The 19,987-nt window shown below is 38.5% G+C and overlaps 1 protein-coding gene across 1 annotated transcript; it reads left to right on the forward strand.

Annotated features, from left to right (window-relative positions):
* Window positions 1-1,170: 1,170 nt before the first annotated feature.
* Window positions 1,171-19,829, forward strand: LOC148347323 (rho GTPase-activating protein 15-like). The gene is made up of 17 exons (XM_088324000.1): window positions 1,171-1,477; window positions 3,696-4,130; window positions 5,407-5,646; window positions 5,718-5,798; window positions 6,832-6,954; window positions 7,022-7,108; window positions 7,464-7,531; window positions 8,927-9,014; window positions 9,142-9,243; window positions 9,311-9,409; window positions 12,691-12,781; window positions 12,851-12,979; window positions 15,129-15,227; window positions 15,293-15,370; window positions 17,085-17,216; window positions 19,225-19,330; window positions 19,399-19,829. The coding sequence occupies exons 1-17, from the start codon at window positions 1,400-1,402 to the stop codon at window positions 19,568-19,570; spliced, it is 2,208 nt and encodes a 735-aa protein (XP_088180126.1). The 5' UTR covers window positions 1,171-1,399; the 3' UTR covers window positions 19,571-19,829.
* Window positions 19,830-19,987: the final 158 nt, after the last annotated feature.

A 19,987-nucleotide genomic window follows, 5' to 3' on the forward strand; every position in this document is an offset into this window, starting at 1 on the left:
CTATTGTTAATGTTAGGTGTTTCTTCTATGTCACTCGCTCTCCACAGCTGTTCATGCATCTTAATTTCTTAACCTGCTAACCACTTAAGTTAGCCACTTACACCAGCTCAGACCATCTCCAGCTATTTGCTCTTTTCAGTCACTGGGTTATTTCCAGCTTACTTGGTAATTGACAGCTGCCTTAATGTCTGTCACTGCCTGAAATTCACCCTTGAAAGACAATACGGAAGAATATTACAAAGTGGTATACTTGGGGCTTTTGTAGTGTGTAACTTTCAAATGCTCCAGACCCGTTTTATTCTACAATGACATCTAATCTTACAGACTGTCACTTTAAATTATGAACCAACAAAATCCTATTATAAAAACTATATTGGTCTGATCTGGAGATACAAGAACATTGCAGAGAAATCATAGATCAAACTCATGCAAGCCCTGTTACGTCCATCTTTCTCTACGCTTATGAGAGACATGGATACTCACAGAAAAGCTGGAAAGGAAAATCCAGGCCATCAAGATGCAATACTTTAGGAAACTTCTAGGCTTCAGCTACATAGCCCATGTGACAAACGAAATATAAAGTGCGCAATAGCATCAGAGGGCACATTGGACCCCACAACTAGAACGGAAGGGTTAACTGTGCACAGACAAAAACTGGAGTGATATGGTCTTGTCACAAGATCATCAGAACTGGCCAAGATTATTCTCGAGGGCATACTCCAAGGGGGAAAAAGGAGCGGTAGACAGACACATAACTGCGACAACAACAATGAGAAAAGGACTAGTGCCAATTTTGCAAAGACCCAAACTCAGGCCAGGAACTGTCAGCAGTGGATAAAGCTGTCCAGAGTTGCGTCCTCAGCGGCGCTCCGACAACCCATGCGGTTAAGGGATCCATGAACCATGATATCAGTCTGATAGCAGCCATGATAAGTATCAGATTTTAAAGGCTTTCACTGAAAAACTCTGATATCGGTGCTCATATTCAAGGTGTCCATTTAGCTGCTTCATTTTTTTGTATTTTTACTTGCCCTCCACTAATAAGCCCTGCATATGATTGTTACACAGTCACTTTAAGGATTTATATTTTGATACTCTTATCATCCATTCTGCCCCTCCTTCCTTCCTGTTGTTAACACCCTGCTCGTGCTCTGTCTGCCTTCAGTTTGTGCACTTGTTCACAGACAGTTACCCTCTACCCTTCATCTCTTCACACAAACACACACACTTCGACACGCACACACACACGCCCAATGCAAGCCTTCCTGCCAAGTCGCTGTACTTCTCCTTTCCGTCAGTCACGGATGCACTTGCTTGTCTGGCGCAACCCAATTTTATTTTTGTATTTTAATATTCTGTCCATCCGCCTTCATTCTTAATGGCTGAACGCTAGGTAGACATGGTGGACCTCTACACCGAGGTCTGCCTGGGTCACCGGGCCCGCCGGGGTTTGGCTCGGTCAATGGCATCGCTTCAGGTAGGCGCTCAAAGATTTGGGGGCATTTTTCTTTGCTGTGCTGTTTCAGCTCATGTGCTTTATTTTGAAAGCTGTTGAGAAACAAACTCGCCCCTTCCTGGTTTAACCAAACAGCGTGAATAAAATGTTATTTTTAGATTTTACATTTCTTATGGCAAGATTATTTTCTAATATAGGAGTGTTTTAAGTAAGATCTTCAACTTTGAATATGGCAAGTGCTCTTGAGTGCACACTAAACTGGAAATCCCCTTATACCTTTGAGTAAAAATAGTTTTCGGAGCGCCCGCTTGCCAGTCAAGTGCGTAAATCAGACAAGAAAATAATTTAGGGAAATGTATCCACGGTATAAGCAAGACTTTGGAACTGTTGCCAAATTGTGACACAACAGAGCAAATTTACATACAGTACTAATTAGGGCCAGACCTAGCTGGATTTAAAGTAAGATTTTGTTTGTTTTTTGCAATTTGGAGTTGAGGTATGCATTAGCTGGTCACAGAAACTGTAGTGATGCTTTTAACCAGAAGCGGCAGTAGCGAGCGGCCTCCACAATGCAATAAAAAATATTCAAATGAAATAATTGCCATTTGACATATTAGACAGTTTTGCTCAATTCATATTTTTAGCATACTTTTATATATTTACTAGAGAAACTACTTAAAATATAATAAAATTAGTGAAATTAACGATAAAAAGTGTGTAGTGTGGTTTGCATCACAGAAGTTACAGTATCTAGCTTTAAGCAAGGCCACTTACCTTCCCCACCTGAGGTCCAGCGCTTTTTTTCCAATGTTTCCTTATCTAACCACTCATGTTGGCTGCAGGCTATGGCTTATCATTGGTTATTGTGTTATCGTTGGCCGCCCCTGTTCTGTATTTCAGTTGGAATTATTTAAATAAGATTGCTTTCTGCCACATTGGATAGTTTTGCTCAATTGTTTTGTTTTTTTTTGGACTATAAAACTCAGCTAAATACATTTAATAAAGAGACTAATTAAAATATGAATGTGAATGAAATGACACAAATAATACATAAATTGAGGAAAAACATGGGTTTTTTTCAAGTGTGCATCATGGAAGTTCCGGTTTAGCAAGAAGTGGCAGTAGTGAGCAACCTCCACCATACACGTTTAAACATTATTTTCCTGAAACACTCCATTTTTGTCTCACAGTCAGGTGCATTTTTCCCCCAATGTTGAGTAGCAGTAAACATTAGCTTGTCACAGAAGTTGCAGTTATGCAGTTGGCCAGAGAGAGCAGTAGTAACCAACCTCCACGACGCACATTTAAAGGTACTCCTAAATTCTTGAAAATGCAAACTGTAAGGAAATAGTACATGGTACTTGCATAAAATCTACGTGTATTTCATTGGTATGTTCAATTTTCCACCCAAGGGGATGCATTTTAAAGATAGCATGTCATCGGAGGAAAACCATCAACCTAGCAATCAAGTCTCCAAATTATTTTATGTGTTAATTAGTTGAATAGGTAACGAATGTTTTTTGGTGAATTTTGGTAGTTTTTGTTTCAAATTGCCCAGGCATTGTGTCGCAGGTGCATGCAGCAATGGTAATGGTAAAGTCAAAAAAGGGCTAACTGATTAACGAAATGTGGATGCCGCTTCGGCAGAAAAACATGGCTGGCTGACCAAAAATCACACAGTGAGGAGCCAGGCTAACCCGGGAACCAACAACCAATCCATTGGCAGCAATGATGGTAATGGGGAGCTAGCCTGACAAAATTATACCAATCGCAACACACTAGGTGAAAACACAAACAAAAAGGCACAATCATCTACCAAAAAGTAGGCAAAGGCAAACAAAGAAAGCACGCTGAAAACGGCAGCAGGTAAATTTACTCCCACGCAGCTTTTAGAGGTCGAAGCGTGCAATTCTGACAAAACACTCAAAAGGCCCCCTGTGACAGGGTAAGCAAAGTTACAATTTTTCCCTGTTTCAGAGCTTGCCTCGTATGTTGTGTTAATGGAAATTTGCCATTTTTAAGTTTTGAGTTTTTTTAATGACCTCACAACTCTACAGCAGACAAGTCAGGTGGGCCAACTTAGAGACTAAATTTCTCGAGTCCCCACTGCATGTGGAATATTTTGCAATATATTTGCATAATTATGGGGGGGAATGTTACACGTTCTGCGCCTAAGTGATAAAAATAATCTAATTTGGAATACTTTTAAAACTTTCTGTCGTTATATTTTTTTCCTCAGGTGGACGATGAAAGCGAACGGGCGCCCATCTACGTCAACGTAGCTCAACTAGGCCAGGACCCTACCCACTTGTCGCACTGCCAGGACGCCGAGGGATGGGAGGTGCATTTTGACCCGGAGAGTGGTCAGGACTACTACTACCACTCCTCCACGGGGCGCACCACCTGGGAAAACCCCCTTGCTGAGTCTCTCCCTGAGCCCGAACCCTCTCCCCCACCATCCCCACTCCGCATCCTGTCCACCGCCACCCGCCCGGCGTGGACGCCGGACTGGGAGCAGTTAGTTGATGAGCAGAGCGGGTGCCCCTACTTCTACAACGCCATGTCCGGGGAAACGTCCTGGGAGCCGCCGGAGCTGCTCAGCCCGTACCCGCCCACCCCCTACCCGCCCCTAATGGAGCCCATGAGCGTGAACCGCTTTCACCAGGACGATTCGGTGAGGACCTATTTCCTGTTTTAGCTCGGCTCAGGGGAAAAGGGCTAATGATGCCTCCTTTTAATGGATTTAACACTTGAGTGGTTACAAGTGTTCCCATTTTGAAAGCACACGGTACTATAGAAATCGTTTCCTTAATCGTTCACTTTTGTTTAAAAAAGAGAGAAAACATTACTTAGAATGCACACATGAAATTGTTTTTTTAAGAAAAAATAAATATTGTGACTTAGAGACAAATAACTGCATGAAATGGAGTAAAATAGGTAAAATAATCAGAAAATGTTTTCAACTGGCCTTATTTTAAATACTTTTTATTATTATACTGAATTCAAGTATTTTTGTTTTTGTTTTCATTTCCAAAATTATTTTTAGGTTGTTCAATGTTGTTTTGAATATTTAATTAAATAAGGAAACTGTAAAGAATACAATAATTCAATTGTTTATGTGCCTTTTTTTCTCAGTAACATACAAAATATATACAAAATAATCATCTGCCTAAAATTTTGTAAAATAAGCATAGTTATCCTTTTTACAATTATAATTTTCTTATTATATTACTTTCAACAATTTGTATTAAAAAAAACAATATAATACGCTAAATATTTAAATGTTTCTGTTTTAGTATTATATTTAAAATGTCAAGTCAAGTCAAGTCATTTTTATTTGTATAGCCCTAAATCACGAAGAGTCTCAAAGGACTTCACAGATTATTACACTATATTTAAACTATATTATTATTATATTATTACTATATTAAATGTGTTTATCAAAAATATATTTGTTCTGCCACAATGTATTTTTATCATTTTAACAATTTCTTTTAAGAATTGTTTTATAAAATAGGAAGAATAAATACGTTTTTTTTACTATTTTTCTTTTATTCAAAATTAGTTTTCAGAAAAATATCTTATTTTGCCTATTTTTTAATTATTTTAACTATTTGTTTAAAAAATATTTTCATAAAATGGGAAAAATAATAATTCTACTTACTTAAATGTTACATTTCTTGTTTGTTTATTTTTAATTTGGTTAACTTAGTTAAAAAAAATAATCTATTAAGAAAAAATTATCATCCATTTGCCATGTTAGATCATTTAGCGTTTAAAGAAAATATATTAATCTTTTTGTCTATTTCACAATATATATTTTTTTTATAACTGGACTCTGTATCTCTGATCAGATTGTTTTTACTTCTCTTGAAAAAATCCAATCTGCAAAAAACAAATTTACATTTCAATAACAGCCCTTGTTAACACAATCCTGGCCACATTTCCAGCCCCAGCTACCGGAAGAAGACTACAATGAAGATCTCCCAGGAGGCGCAGATGGACCCGACCCGGATGAGGAGTGCCTGGCCTTTGGGTCCCCCGTGTTCCCCAGGGAATATGACCTGTCCTATGTGAGTCGCGCAGTCATTCCCCGGGCCAGTCTGGACCGCAGCACACCAGCTGGCTGGAACCTCAGCGTGGAGCCCGACGGCACATGGGTCTTCACCAACGAGCACTCCCTGGAGCAGGTAGTTTGGACTTTCTTTTTGGACTTGGGAGGGACTGAGACCGGTTGAGACTTTTTGGGAATCTTTTGCAGTGGGTAAAGTCCGTAGACGACCTGGGACAGATTTACTATTACCTGAAAGATGGATCCAAATCCCAGTGGAACCTGCCTGAGGTAGGAGATGATGTGGACTCAATTGATGAATATACAGTAGATCCATTTGTTAGGACATCCCCGCCTTATGACATTTTCACTTAACAGTGTGGAATAAGATGTCTTAGGATCTGTCTTACCGGAATTTTTCTCTATGCAATGTCAACAACTTATTTTGAATGCCCCAAAACTTAAAACTTTGCTGTGTTTGTATGTATAAAAGGTTACATCTCTAAGAGGCTTGTATGCTATTGGTCGATGTCATACAAAATGCTTGTCCGCTTTTATTTTGCATCACAGCATTATAAAAATGCAGATAAACTATTGGCATAACTACCTCCCACAATGCCCTTTTTCATTCAGTTCAGAATCTTAGGTGCTTCTAAAGACTTTCCAAGTGGACGATATAATACATTTTTTCGGGTACTGTATTTATAAGCCCTGGGTCCCAAAGCTTGCATCAATTCTAAATGTAGAAGCAAAAACATGATTAGCATTGAAAACAAGTTTTTAAAGCTCTTATACTTCTTTAACTTTGTAGTTAACCCTGACCTTAAAAGCAGGTTTAAGCAAGGTTTACCAGCTTTTTTCAGTGTAAAGCTATAGAGATAAAGCTCTAACATTGATTTAACGCTACAGTTAACCCCGGAAGCTAAGCTGATTGAGAGTATTATTTCTGGAGTTAAAGCTTTAAAGCTCTAGTTTTGGAAGTGCTAGACTTTACTACATATTACTATAATAAGGAAAGTAATTTGTTAATTCTGGAATTAAAGCAACTTGAGAATATTAACTGGAGTTAAAGCTTTGATTCTATTGTTTTTATAGTGGTAATGTATGCAACACTTTCCTATAATAAGTTAACTAATTACCCAATTCTGGAGTTAAAGCAACTTTAAAGTATTAACTCTAGAGTTAAAGATTTACCGCTGTAGTTTAATCTAATAAGGCCTTTAAATGTTCATAAACATTTTGATAATGGATTAAAATAAATTCAATAGCATCAATGTAAAATCCAATTAAATTCAAGTCATGCAATTGTAAATTTCCGTCCCAGGCGGTCCCTGCGTCGGCGGGACCTTTGTCGGCGGGACCGTCCCAGGAGAATGGTGTGGAGGTCGAAGAGGTACTGGTCTTCAAGAACTGGAGACAGAACGTGGCACTACCTCAAGACGACACAGTACGAGCACCCAACATTATGTGCCATCAACGCCTATAAGACTGTATTTTTGTCTGTCTCTCCACAGAGGTTTGTCCCCTCCCACCAGAGAACCACCTCAGATTACAGCAGTGACAGCTCCAGCACAGGACATTCCCCAGAGGCACAGCCTAATGTGAGTAAACTTTGCTGCCAAGGAAAGTCTGATTATTTTTTTTTAATTCCGTATCCTGTGCCCTTTGAAGGCTCCTGGCTTTCAAGTGCAGAGGAAACCTTATTACCTGACCTCCAGGTGGCTGCGCTATAACGTGGGTTGTCACTAAGGCAGCCATAGATAACTGCAGTGATCTATGGCGGGCGCTAGTCGTGCTAATGCTAATTCATTGAGCGCATTGCTGGCTTTCCCAGCAATCATTTTTATTTTTTTGCTCTTGTGCCATCAAGACAGCTTTTTTTGTATTTTCATCTGCTGCTTGACTCACATATCAACATCTTTTGTGCCGTCCTGAAAAAGTCGTCTGGAATTTCAGGTGCAGATCCTGGAGAAAGCTGGAATCCTCAACAAAACAAAAGTTTCTGAAAATGGAAAAAAAGTCAGGTAAGCCCAACAGACCCCTTCAGGTCTTTTAGGAAATCGGAGCGGCTTTCTAATTTTTCCTTTTTTTTAACGTGACAGTGAGTGTTAATTCAGACCTAGAGGTTGTTGGAGCTTGGAAAGGAGGTGATGCATGTGCATTGGAAGACACTACAAAAGCGCAAAATATGGTTTTGCTAAATTTGTAAACCTAATTCCATTTTTTGTTGCATAAGACAAATTAAATCTAGAGAGTGAAAAGACATACAAGCTTGTGTGAATCCCTGCAAGCGACAACTAATGACCGAGCAAGCTCGTTACACCCGGAGCGACTGAAAAGAGGAAATAGCTGGAGTTAGTCAGAAATTATACAAGTGCTTAACTTTAGCTGCTAGGATGAAAAACCACTAGAATCTATTATAATAATACTTATCCTTGTTTCCCTATATTTCTGGCTTGATTTTATCATAAACTAAGAAAATACATGTAATTAGAGTTTAAATTTAAATATATATTGTTTCATACCAGGCAGCACAGTGGTTAGGACATGTGCAGCACAGTTCTGAGGTCATGGGATCACACCTTCCTGTGTGGAGTTTGCATGTTCTCCCCGTGGTTTCCTCCGGACACTCTGGTTTCCTTGCTTATTCCAAAAACATGCATGTCAGGTTAATTGGCTGGTTCAAAATGTTCCCTAGGTGTGAATGAGCAAGTGAGTTGTTTTTCTCAGTGTGCCCTGCGACTGGCTGGCCAACCAGTTCAGGGTGTCTCCTGTCCACTTCCCAAGGATGGCTGGGATGGGCTCCAGCACCCACACTGCCCTACTGAGGAAAAGTGGTGCAGATAATGGATGGATGGATGTTTTATAGCAAAAATTAAAAATACATTTTGCTTTGATTTTACCATATTTTTAACAGATCATTGATCATTTTGCTAATTTCAAGTATTATTTTCTTATTTATCTAAACAGAGAAACTAATTAAAGTCACTGTCAAACAGAAAAACCGTAGCCTGCAGGGGCTCAAATGAGTGGCTAGAGAGGGAAACACGCAGAAAGAGTCAAAGATGCCTGAATCACGGCTACCATATTATTTTGGACTCAGCTTCGTGTGTAATAAGTGGCTGTTAAGGTCTAAAAGCACCACTGGGACAAGTTAGTGTCGTGAAATGGTCATTCAGGCTTCAGTAGTAGCAAGATAGCCACCAAACACGTCAGCTTCTTTAAGTTTTGCTCTCTAATTATATAATTCTAAACTTAAAATCATGTTTATGAGATAATATATGTGCCTTTGGTCATTATTTGAATCAATAGTGTTTTATTGGAATGAATTAATTGTTTTTGACACCATTAGGGGTCACTGTACAATACACACTCTCCCTTTAAGCGTGTCTGGTTTGACTCTTTGATTTGTGTGCCAGGAAAAACTGGGCGCAGACGTGGGCGGTCCTGCATGGTGGCACGCTGACTTTCCACAAAGACCCCAAGTTGAACTCACCGGGAGTTTCGGTAGATTTTCTTTTGCGTCCATGTGACAGAGATGAAAGAGTCGAAAGTGGCTTTTGTCGCAGGAATGTGGCAGCACCTGTTCTGTGTCCCCACTCTTTTTTCTTTTTTTTTAAAAATCTTATCGAAGAACAAGACTAATCAGATCACGTCGGAAGTGTCGGTGGACCTGCGAGGTGCAACTATATGCTGGGCGTCAAAAGACAAATCAAGCAAGAAGAATGTTTTAGAGGTGCACTGAAATTCACCCTAGCCCTTTTAATTTTAGAAAATGTATTTATTTTTGCTTGCTCATTCAGTTAAAAAGCAAAAATGGCGTGGAGTTTCTGATCCAGTATGACACGGAGAGCATCGTCGCCGACTGGCATAAAGTATTATTGGACACCATTCGCCAACTGGTAAGTCCTCACTGAGATTTTTTAAAATATGATTTATTCATTTATTTGCTATTTATTCATATCTAGCTGAATAAAATATTTGATTGAAACAGTCATTTTTGTGTTTTAATTTAATATTTTTTGGAGAGGAAAATGTTTGCCTTAAATTCTTGAATAGTCATTAAGATATTTTTAATACAAATTCACAATTTTTTGTTTAATCTTCTTATTTTTAGTATCAGAAGTATTATATTTCATTTATTTTTCTGACCATTGTATTTTGTTTTGAATATGTTTTTCATTTTGTTGGAAGTTCTAACATATATTCTTTGTATCAGTATATTATCTTCGACTTTCTACGACACAGTTACTTCTCTTGCCACTCTTGTTAGCCACTCAGCAGCAGGCCGTGGCTTGTGGATAGCTGCTGTTGTATTGTTAGCTGCTACTGCTTCGTCCTTCATGGTCTTTCGCCTTCTGCAGATCAGTTACGTGATTCAAGCATTTTTTCCCACTGTTTCCCTCTCCAGCCTCTCATGTTATCTACTGAGTTGCAGGCTTTGGCTCACCGCTTGCAGCTTTTGTCAGCTGCACCGTGTAAATAAGGCTTGCTTCCTCCTTCAGGCTTACTCACCTTCCACACCTGGTTATGCATTTTAGTAACTTTTCCCACTAGCTGCTTAAGCTAGCCAGTTACACTAGCAGCGACCAACTCCAGTCATTCCAGGTGTATTCAACTCACTATGTCTTTTGTTATATTAACACCAGCTTTCAAGTTTTTTTGCTGGCTGGAATTAATTTTGAGAAATTTTGAAAGTAGGCTTTCAAATTTTCCAATGTGGTATCCAGGGTTGAGAAGGGTAATTTCAAAATGTAATCAGATACAGTTACTTATTACCTGTTAAAACAGGTCATCAGTAACGTAATCTGAATACCATAATGCTAAACTTGATTACTTTCGATTACTTTTGAATTGCTCCAATACCAAATATGCTAATAAAAGAAACAATAAACTACATATAAATACAATGACAAAATGTTGTTTGAAATAAATAAACAATGGAACAATAATGAGGAAATAAAGGAAACCAAGATCAGGTCGTTTTTTGTAGTCCAACAAAAAAGTGATCACCTTTTAACCACGTGGTAGTCAGGAACAATGGGCAGCTCCACAGGTGGTGGAGGGGTCAAGGTGTGGAACGGCAGAGAGAGAGGACGGACCGGACATAGTGAATGTAAACAAAGCTATTACGCATGAGGAAAAGAATAAAAAGAGTTCAATCTAACGCACACCGGACTTCAATATTGTCCCCTGTAGGGTGCAACATAGAAATGCTTTTAGAGAAAATTGCAATCCTTATTTTTACAAAATATACCTGTAATTTGATTATGTCTTTTTTTCTGTAACTGTAACAAAATACAATTCCTTTTTTGTTTCTATCCTGATTATGTAACGCCGTTACATGTATTCTGTTACTCTCCAAGCCTAGTGGTATTCTTCGGTTTTCCATAGTGTGTCACCTTCTAATGCAGGGGTCGGGAACCTTTTTGACTAAGAGAGCCATAAAAGCACAATTTTTGGAAATGTGTTTCAGTGAGAGCCATATAATATATTTTAAGACTGAATTCAATTAAATGTGAGCATAACAAGCGTCTTAATTTATTATTTTAAATAATGATGTTATAATACTCACCATTAATGCGTCTTCTGGTGCTGCATGGATTTGCTGAGGGTTTTGTAGTCTGGTTGGTACTTGGTGAGTTTAAGCTTCATGCAGGCATTGAGGCCTTTATCCGTTAAACGTGATCGTAGGTTGGACTTGATGTTTTTGAGATGTGAAAATGACTGCTCACATGAATAAGTCGATCCAAACATTGTCAATACACCAATACTCACACGCCTCAGTGTGTGGTATGTGACTGGAAGCGTGTTCCAAGCTTTGAGAATCAGCTCGTCTTTGGGTTGAAGTTTGTCCATTTCTGTCCTCATGTGCTTGCTCGCCAACTCCGCTTTCTGTCGTGCAATTCTTTCCAATTCTTCATTCAGTGATTTGAACTTGCTCATCCTCATCTCTGAGGCCTTCAGGTCAGCCACTTCTGCTTCAAAATCTACCAGGGAGACATCAGGAATGCAACTCAGGTCGGCTGTGTTCAGTAAACACTCGTTTGGATGGGTGGTGAACTTAATAAGACCACAGTGCTCACGAAATTCTCCAAAGCGCGCTTTGAACGACTGGAGGAGACCGGATGTGAAGCCAGCTAGCTGGTGGAGATGTTTTGAGTGGGCTCACTTGTTGTGTATGCCTCTGTAAACTCTGTTTTTCGAAATGTAGTAAGCGACCTGTTTCAAAATCCTTGATGAAGAGCTCCAGCTTGTTTTCAAAAGCAAACACAGCGTGATGAAGGAATAACACTGTATTTCCAACGCCTTGCACTTTAACGTTGAGCTGGTTTAGATGTTCGGTAAAATCTACGAGATAATAAAACTTGAGGAGCCACTCAGTTTTCGCTACCTCAGGATGCTCGTTGCCTTTCATTTCAAGAAAAATCCGTATTTCGTTGAGGCAAGCCGTAAAACGGCTGAGCACCTTTCCTCTTGACAACCAGCGCACATTGCTGTGCAAAAGCAGACCGTGCAAAGGAGGCATGGCGTGTGTCGAAGTACCGCTTAACATTCGACTGTTTCATCGATGCAATTTTGTCATTGCAAATTAGGCATACCTCTTCACAAAGGCAAATTCTTCGGTCTATTCGTCCTGAAATGTACGATATTCATCATCTTTTTTTCGTTTCGCCATCTTCTCCATCGAAGAGTTAGCTTTGAGCTAATGACCAACGGCCAAGTGCCAATGGACGCAAAAGGGGGCGTGTACCTGTGCCCCCAGTAACGGCCAACATAGGGTATTATCATCCAATTAAAATAGACAATCGCTCGTGCAACTGCAACTCTGCACAAGACGAAGAAGAAAATCGAGGGATGCATTTAACAAACGATAATTTCTTTAAACCCAAATCTGCGAGCCAGATGTTATCATCAAAAGAGCCACATCTGGCTCGCGAGCCATAGGTTCCCGACCCCTGTTCTAATGTATACGCTTCGGCTCCTTCCTAAGCTACATCGACCTCTAGTGGTGACCTTTTACATACCATCACATTAATGTATTTTAACATTCGTCTAAACTCTTGGTATTTTTTTTTTTTATATACTTTCTTTTTTGCTAAATGTTATTCCCCATTTGAACTAGCTAATATGAAAGTAGCTCATTTGACATGTAATCATCTCACTTTGACCTCTTTGTCAGGAATACCAGGACAACCCCTCCGAAGAAGAAGATGACCTGTACGAGAAGATCGGCGCTGTGGATCCACAGACCGCCAGTGACTGGCGTAGAAGTGAGTGAGCTGGGTAAATCTGAACACGGCTGCCATTCAAAAGCAAAATTAATTGGCGGAGGTTGTCAGACTCTAGGCCCAGTGTCACCAGCACCACCGGTGGAGAAACCGACCCAAAGAAAGTTCGTACCAAGCTTATTAAGTTCCTAACCAAGCGGCCTTCGCTCCAAGCGGTCAAAGAGAAAGGATACATTCGAGGTGCAGTGAGTTATGCAAAAAAAATGTAAATCACATGTATTTTAGAACTTCTGTCGGCTACTGCTCACATTTAGCTTTCCAATTTTCTTATGCCGACATTACTGTACTGAATATCCTTGCTCCAATGGCAAATCATTTTTCTCCTTTTTTGAAATGAGTTCCCTCATTTTGTAATATTTTAAATCTTTTTTTCTCATAAAATAAGGAAAATATTTTGTATTACTAAAAATAATCATTTTATTATATATATATATATATATATATATATATATAGCACAGCCATATCCCCCTAATCGGAGGTGGCTAGAGTCATTTCTGACTCTTTTTGAGAGATTGATTCAACCCAACTGAGTTGGGAGTCATTAGGTGATCAAACCCCCCCCCGATTCCAACCCCTAATGCTGAACGCCAAGCAGGGAAGCAACGGGTACCAATGTTTAAGTCCTAGATATGACTCGGCCGAGGCTTGAACCACAACCTCCCAGTCTCGGGGCGGGCGCCATACCCCCAAAGCCACCGAGCTGTAATTTTTTTATACTTTCTTTTTTGCTAAATGTTTCCCAAAAATAATTATTTTAAAACATTTAAATACAATATACATAAATTATTTAATAATTATTTATTTATTATTTAATTTGTATATTAACAATATTTTTAATGTTTCAAAACTATTGAAAATAGTAATATTTGCAGACGACACTAACATTTTCTATTCAAATGATAACTATATTGATTTGGTAACCTGTATTAATCGTGAATTAATTAACCTAAACGTATGGATGGATATAAATAAATTATCTTTGAATTTAAATAAAACTAAAGGAGTATTCTTTGGTAATTGCAAGACAAATCGAGATTTAGAAGTAAAAATGGATGGTGCTGCAATAGACACTGTATCAGAAATAAAGTTTTTAGGGGTCATAATAGACAATAAATTAAGCTGGAAAACACACATCAGACACATACAAACTAAAGTATCTAGAAGCATTTCAATAATTAATGAATCCAAATTAATTTTAAACTATAATGCATTGTATTGTACCAAAACATAGTGCCAGAAAACATCCATAAATTATTCATTCGGAAAGAGGGAAATTATAATTTAAGGGGCTGTAGTAAATTCATAATCCCAAAAGTGAGAACCACCAGGAAAATAATGTGTTTGTCTGTTTGTGGAGTCAAACTTTGAAACAATTTACAAGACAAGATCAAACAATGTCCAACTATTCACTTGTTCAAATTTAAATACAAAAAAACATTCCTGGCGGAATACAGAGATGAAGAAAATGGGGTATGAGTGATACGAGAGATTGGGAATAGTGCGTCTAGAACTATGGTTAACTTTGTGTTATTGTTGCTATTGTTATATCATAACTGTTATTATTAATATTATTACTATTGTTGTTATATCATTGGTGTATTTAATAGAGAAGATGAAGGGGTATGGAATATAAGCATTTGCTTCTTACTACCCCTTTTCGAACATATTATGTTACATTATTCTGTTGTTGAGTTATTGTTTTTGTTCTGTTTTTCATTTTAATGTTCAAATAAAGTTTTCATTCATTCATTCAAAAAAAATAATAATAATAATAGTTTTACATTAAAAAAAGACAAAATAGTGAAAATCAGATACATTTTCCAACTTTCAGTGTTAGTTTTATTGTATCGGTAAAAATACATTGAATGAAATTAAGAAAACCAAAAATACAAACAGTATTTTTCTAAAGGATTTTTTTTCCTATTCTAATACATTTTCACTTGATTTTCACAATACATATATATATATACATATATAAATATAATATATATATATATATATATATATATATATACATACATAAGTAAATTTTTATATTATCTAAAGTGCAAATATGTATTTATTTTAATAATAATTGAATGTCTTTTACTGTAATTTTCCTTATTTTATTCAAATTAATTCTTAAAATGGTTGTAAAATGAAAAAGAAAAGTAAAGTGTATATATATATATATATATATATATATGTGTGTGTGTGTGTGTGTGTGTGTGTGTGTGTGTGTGTGTGTGTGTGTAGATCGATAGATAGATTTAAAATGGGATAAATTATTGGTAAGAGAAATAATGATTTTGTTTAATTGTGGATTACTGTATCCCATCCTGCCAACAGACAGCGTGTTTGGTTGCCATCTGGGCACACTTTGCGCTCAGGAGCGAAGCACTATCCCAAGCTTTGTGGAGAAATGTATCAAAGCCGTGGAGAGGAAAGGTAAAAAACAATAACTCCTCAACCCCCTGCCGTGGTTCCCCCTGATAAGTTTTCTTTATTTCTAGGTTTGGACATCGATGGACTATACAGGGTCAGCGGGAACCTTGCCGTTATTCAGAAACTGCGCTTCAAGGCAGATCACGGTACAAATGAGACACGCGAAGGGATACTGGGACGAGAATGGCACCAAAATATGAAAAATAATTGATTAGTTTTACCATGGTATACAGAGTGGTCCAAAAGGTTTTGTGCGCATTTTACGTCCCACTATCTCCTCAATCATAATTGGTAGTGAGATAAAAGTTGTGCCATTTTACAGCTAATTACAAATTTGTTTGTAACGCTATTATTTTATTATATTTTTTAATTCAGACCCATTAATGCCGTCCGCCCAGCCAGAAAAGGCATTTATGGTGCTTAAATTTGCAAAAGCGACATCACAGACTGTTGTTCAACAAGCATTTCGCAGACAAATTGTAATGAGCCACCAGAGAGGAAGTCTATAATGAGATGGCCTTGTAAATTCATGAAAGATGGTTGCTTATGCTCAGTTACAGAAACGGATGAAGCCCCTCAACATCAGAAGATGTGATTGTACAAATTCAAACTGCTCTCCAGCGGACCCCCGTAAATCGCTCAGAAGAGCCAGTAGGGAACTTCAGTGTCTTACAACAACTGTTTGGTGTGTCGTAAGAAGACAACCGCACATGTTGCCTTACAAGCTACAGTTAGTACAGTAGAGTTGAAGGACAATGCAATACAAGGTGGAAGATGACAGATTTGACGACCAGCTTGTTTTAGCAATGATGCGAAGGGCAAGGTCAACAGGCATAACTCTCTCATATGGGGTACTGAAAACCCACATGAACTTCTTGAGCATCAGTGAGATTTCCCAAAGATGACAGTTTTTTTGTGCCATTTCGAAGAAAGTAGTCTACGGAGCATTCTTCTTTAAAAGAGCAACAGTCAATGCTGAGACGTACCTTGACATACTGGAAAACTGGTTAATAGATACAATGAGTAAGAAATAGTCTGGTGACTTCATTTTCCAATGCACTGGAGCCTCACGGTTAGACAGTTTCAGAACACAACACTGCCAGACATGTTCCGCATTTGAAATGTTCTGCATTTATATAGCGTTTTTAAGTCAATGACTTCCCAAAGCGCTTTACAGTGTGCTTCACATTTCCCAATAGCGGCCTTGTATTGCAGCCATGTAAGACGCTAAACTGCTTATTGGGGGTATTAGGGGTTCAGTGTCTTACCCAAGGACACTTCGACATGTAACACGGACAAGCCGGGACTTGAACTGGGATCCATTGATCCCAAGACGAGCGCTCTACCTCCTAAGCTACTGCCGCCCCAGATAGGTTGTATCAGGATCACACCATGCAATCGATATCTTTGGGCATTTGTAAAAGGATTGATCTATGTGCTCTTTATTCCAAGAGACGTAAATGATCTGAAGGCACGTATACAAGAAGCTGTTGCAACTATTGACAATGCAATTCTGGAACACGTTCGGCAAGAATTTGAAAATTGGCTTGATGTATGTCGTGTGACCAATGGTGCTCAAATTGAACATCTTTCAACATTCCATGTATTACAAGCTTTCTGTAGTTACCAGATGTGTTTCATATGCTGAATAGTTTTCGAGATATTCAATGTCAAAATGTGCTCAAGACCTTTGGAACAACCTGTATATTATCATTATATTCTAACCAGTTTATTAATCCGGCCCTGAATTAGTAAACTGGACGGACCATTGGTGGCCAGGGGGGGCTGTAGTATAATCATCCCTATCATCAGCCTTGGCGATTAACGATCCATTGATCTGCTTGTTGTGCTTACTAACAGATGAACTGGACCTGGATGACGGCCAATGGGAGGACGCCCACGTCCTGACCGGAGCGCTGAAGCTGTTCTTCCGCGAGCTCCCCGACCCACTTTTCCCCTACAACCTGTTTCAACGCTTCATCGCTGCCATCAGTGAGAGAGTTTCAATTTTTATCCTGTAATCTCTTAACCCCTTTCCAAAAAACATATTTATTTTGCAAAATTGGACAGTTTGTTTTATGCAAGATAACATGGAATATTTGTAACTGTAAAGCTCACAATAGTTTTAATTCATTTCTGAATAAAAATCAGTAATTCATACAGGTAACATCAGATTTACGACCTTCTCATACTTACAAACTTGGCCAGCACATGCTCACTATTTCCAGTAAATCCTCATCTTCCAGCACATGCTCATATTTTCCAGCAGATGCTACTGGCCCCTTTGCACACACATGACCTAACCACATCACGACACTATGACAGACAGCAGTAAACCGTCGTAAACATTGGGTGAGACCAATAAACAGTAGAAAACAACAACAAAAACTATACTACTTAACACCATTGGAAATGACTAAGCAAACAAAAAATGCGCAGCTGTTGGATGAGGTGGCTCACCTGGTCGGAAAGCACAAAGAGCTGTATTTAGAGAAACTGAGGATGACATTAGCCGTTAGCTAGCTGCCGACCCATGCCGTCTTCCTAATGACTTATTCGCAGATCGAACCAAATCTTCGAGGCAGCCTGTCCACACGATTTGTACCACTACAGTATATTGTAAATTGAGTATCCTCATACTCTGTTGCTGATCTAGAAGCTTGTAAAAAAAATTGATGCTTACCAGTTCTTATCAGTGTTGTGCCGATAATGCACTTGTGTGAACCGGTGTGAAACGTCTTTCTTTGCGCTAACCTTACAAAAATTACTTTGTATCAAGCTTTTTGGGGAATGTAAGAGAACTGTTTAGCACGGGGTATTTGCACCTTTTATACAAATCACTTTTAAGCATGTTGAAAATCATTACTTTGGCAAAATTACACTTTATCTCCCGTTCTATCAGTTGATAATTTGACAGTTTATTTCAGCGTGATAAGCTTTATGGTACTGCACACAACAGTTTTCAATACATTTGATATTTGGAAGAATACTATTTTGAATCACAGACTAATCGCAATAAAAGCTGTTTGGTTACATTGTTAGAAATGGCAATAGTAAGACACTAACATGCAATAGTAAGACACTAACGTTATATAGTTAGCATTAGCTAAGTACTATGCATATTGAGTGTCTTTGAGGTGACTCGTACATACTTAACATAAAATTGCTTGGAAATACATCAAACATACCTTGTAAAAATGCTCGCTGCAAATCGTGGAATATTTGAGCGCGAGCACCAGTCCCTCTCTTTTATTGCAGAGAAACATCGCCGTAATTTATATTCATCAAAAGGGATACGATCAAATCCAAATCGAGCTGAGAACCTTGCCGGTTCCCACAGCCTACTGCACAGCAATAAATCACCATCGTAAATAGTCATGGTTATATTCTTCTGTTGTCATTATTGAGATTTATTTAAACTCAAATGCTTATTAAAGTGCTGTCCGCTGGGGTTCTTCTTGCTGACAGTCATAGCTCTTGTTCTGTAAAGGCAACGAGACGTCGCGTGCAAAGGGTCAATGTTTCTTAAAGCAGATGCTCACTTTTCCTCGCAGATGCTCATTTTAGCCATGAAATGCTTATTTTTCTCCAGAAGTTGCTCATTTTTACAGTAGATGCTAGTTTTTTCCAGCAGATTAGTTTTTTTTTTTTTATTATTTTGGGATTTATTTTTTCACTCAATATCTGGCATGGCAGCACGTAGCAGCCCAACAACTCTTACGATAATTTTGCCAGCCAGTTGGCACAGCAATCTGCCGCTGCAGTAACTAGATACTGTCTTGGCAGCAGATGGCACCATTATCATGGACTTATGACCGGTTAAGTTGTATGTTATCTGCAATATTCTTCTAATGATAAAAAACAATCTGTGTTGTATTTGTGTGCGGAATCAAACTATTCCTTCTGGCCAAAATATGTTCTTAACAGATTATGAGGTTATAAAATCTTGCAGTTTCTTGAAAAGTTGCTCCTTCTGACTAATATTCTTTGTGTTGTGCAGAAAACAACGATTACAACTCCAGGTTGCGGTCTATATATGAATTGATCAAATCCCTCCCAGCTCCAAATCACGACACCATGAGCCTACTGTTTGGACATTTACGGAGGTCAGCTTCCATTTTATTTCCTGTCTAAAATTGGGACCTTACCGATTTAATGTGTCACATCACATCAGGGTCATCGAATGTGGCGAGGACAACCGCATGACAAGCCACAACGTGGCCATCGTTTTCGGGCCCACGCTTCTGCGCCCCGAGGCGGAGTCGGGCAACATTGCCATGCACATGGTTTTCCAGAACCAGATCGTGGAGTTCATCCTCAATGAGTACGAGCGCCTCTTCCACTGAGAGTGAAGCATCCTATGACTGGATTGTAATATAGAAATGTTTACAGCATATTAATAACAGAAAATCAGAATGTCTGAATATCTGCTGTGTGTTTTTGTCCAATGACAACATTTTGTACATATAGATTAACAGACTGGAGAGATGGTCAATGAAGGAAATATTTTTGGTGTAAATAGCAATAGGCAACATTAAATATGCTGACCATCGTCAAGGATGTTATAACAATTTAATCACGTAATAAAATAACTGTAAAAATGTTTTTGTTTTTTTCTGGTTCTTCTTTACTGAACTGTATTGTAAATGGTTGATGTCCGGTATCAGGTATTCAAGTACCGTAAAATTTGGATTATAAGGCGCACCTGATTATAAACCGCACAACATACATTAGTGAAGAAAAAACATTTTGGGCATACATAA

The sequence above is a fragment of the Urocampus carinirostris genome, chromosome 19 (assembly GCF_059441175.1).
Source record: "Urocampus carinirostris isolate Australia breed hairy pipefish chromosome 19, RoL_Ucar_1.0, whole genome shotgun sequence".
Taxonomy (NCBI): Eukaryota; Metazoa; Chordata; class Actinopteri; order Syngnathiformes; family Syngnathidae; genus Urocampus; species Urocampus carinirostris.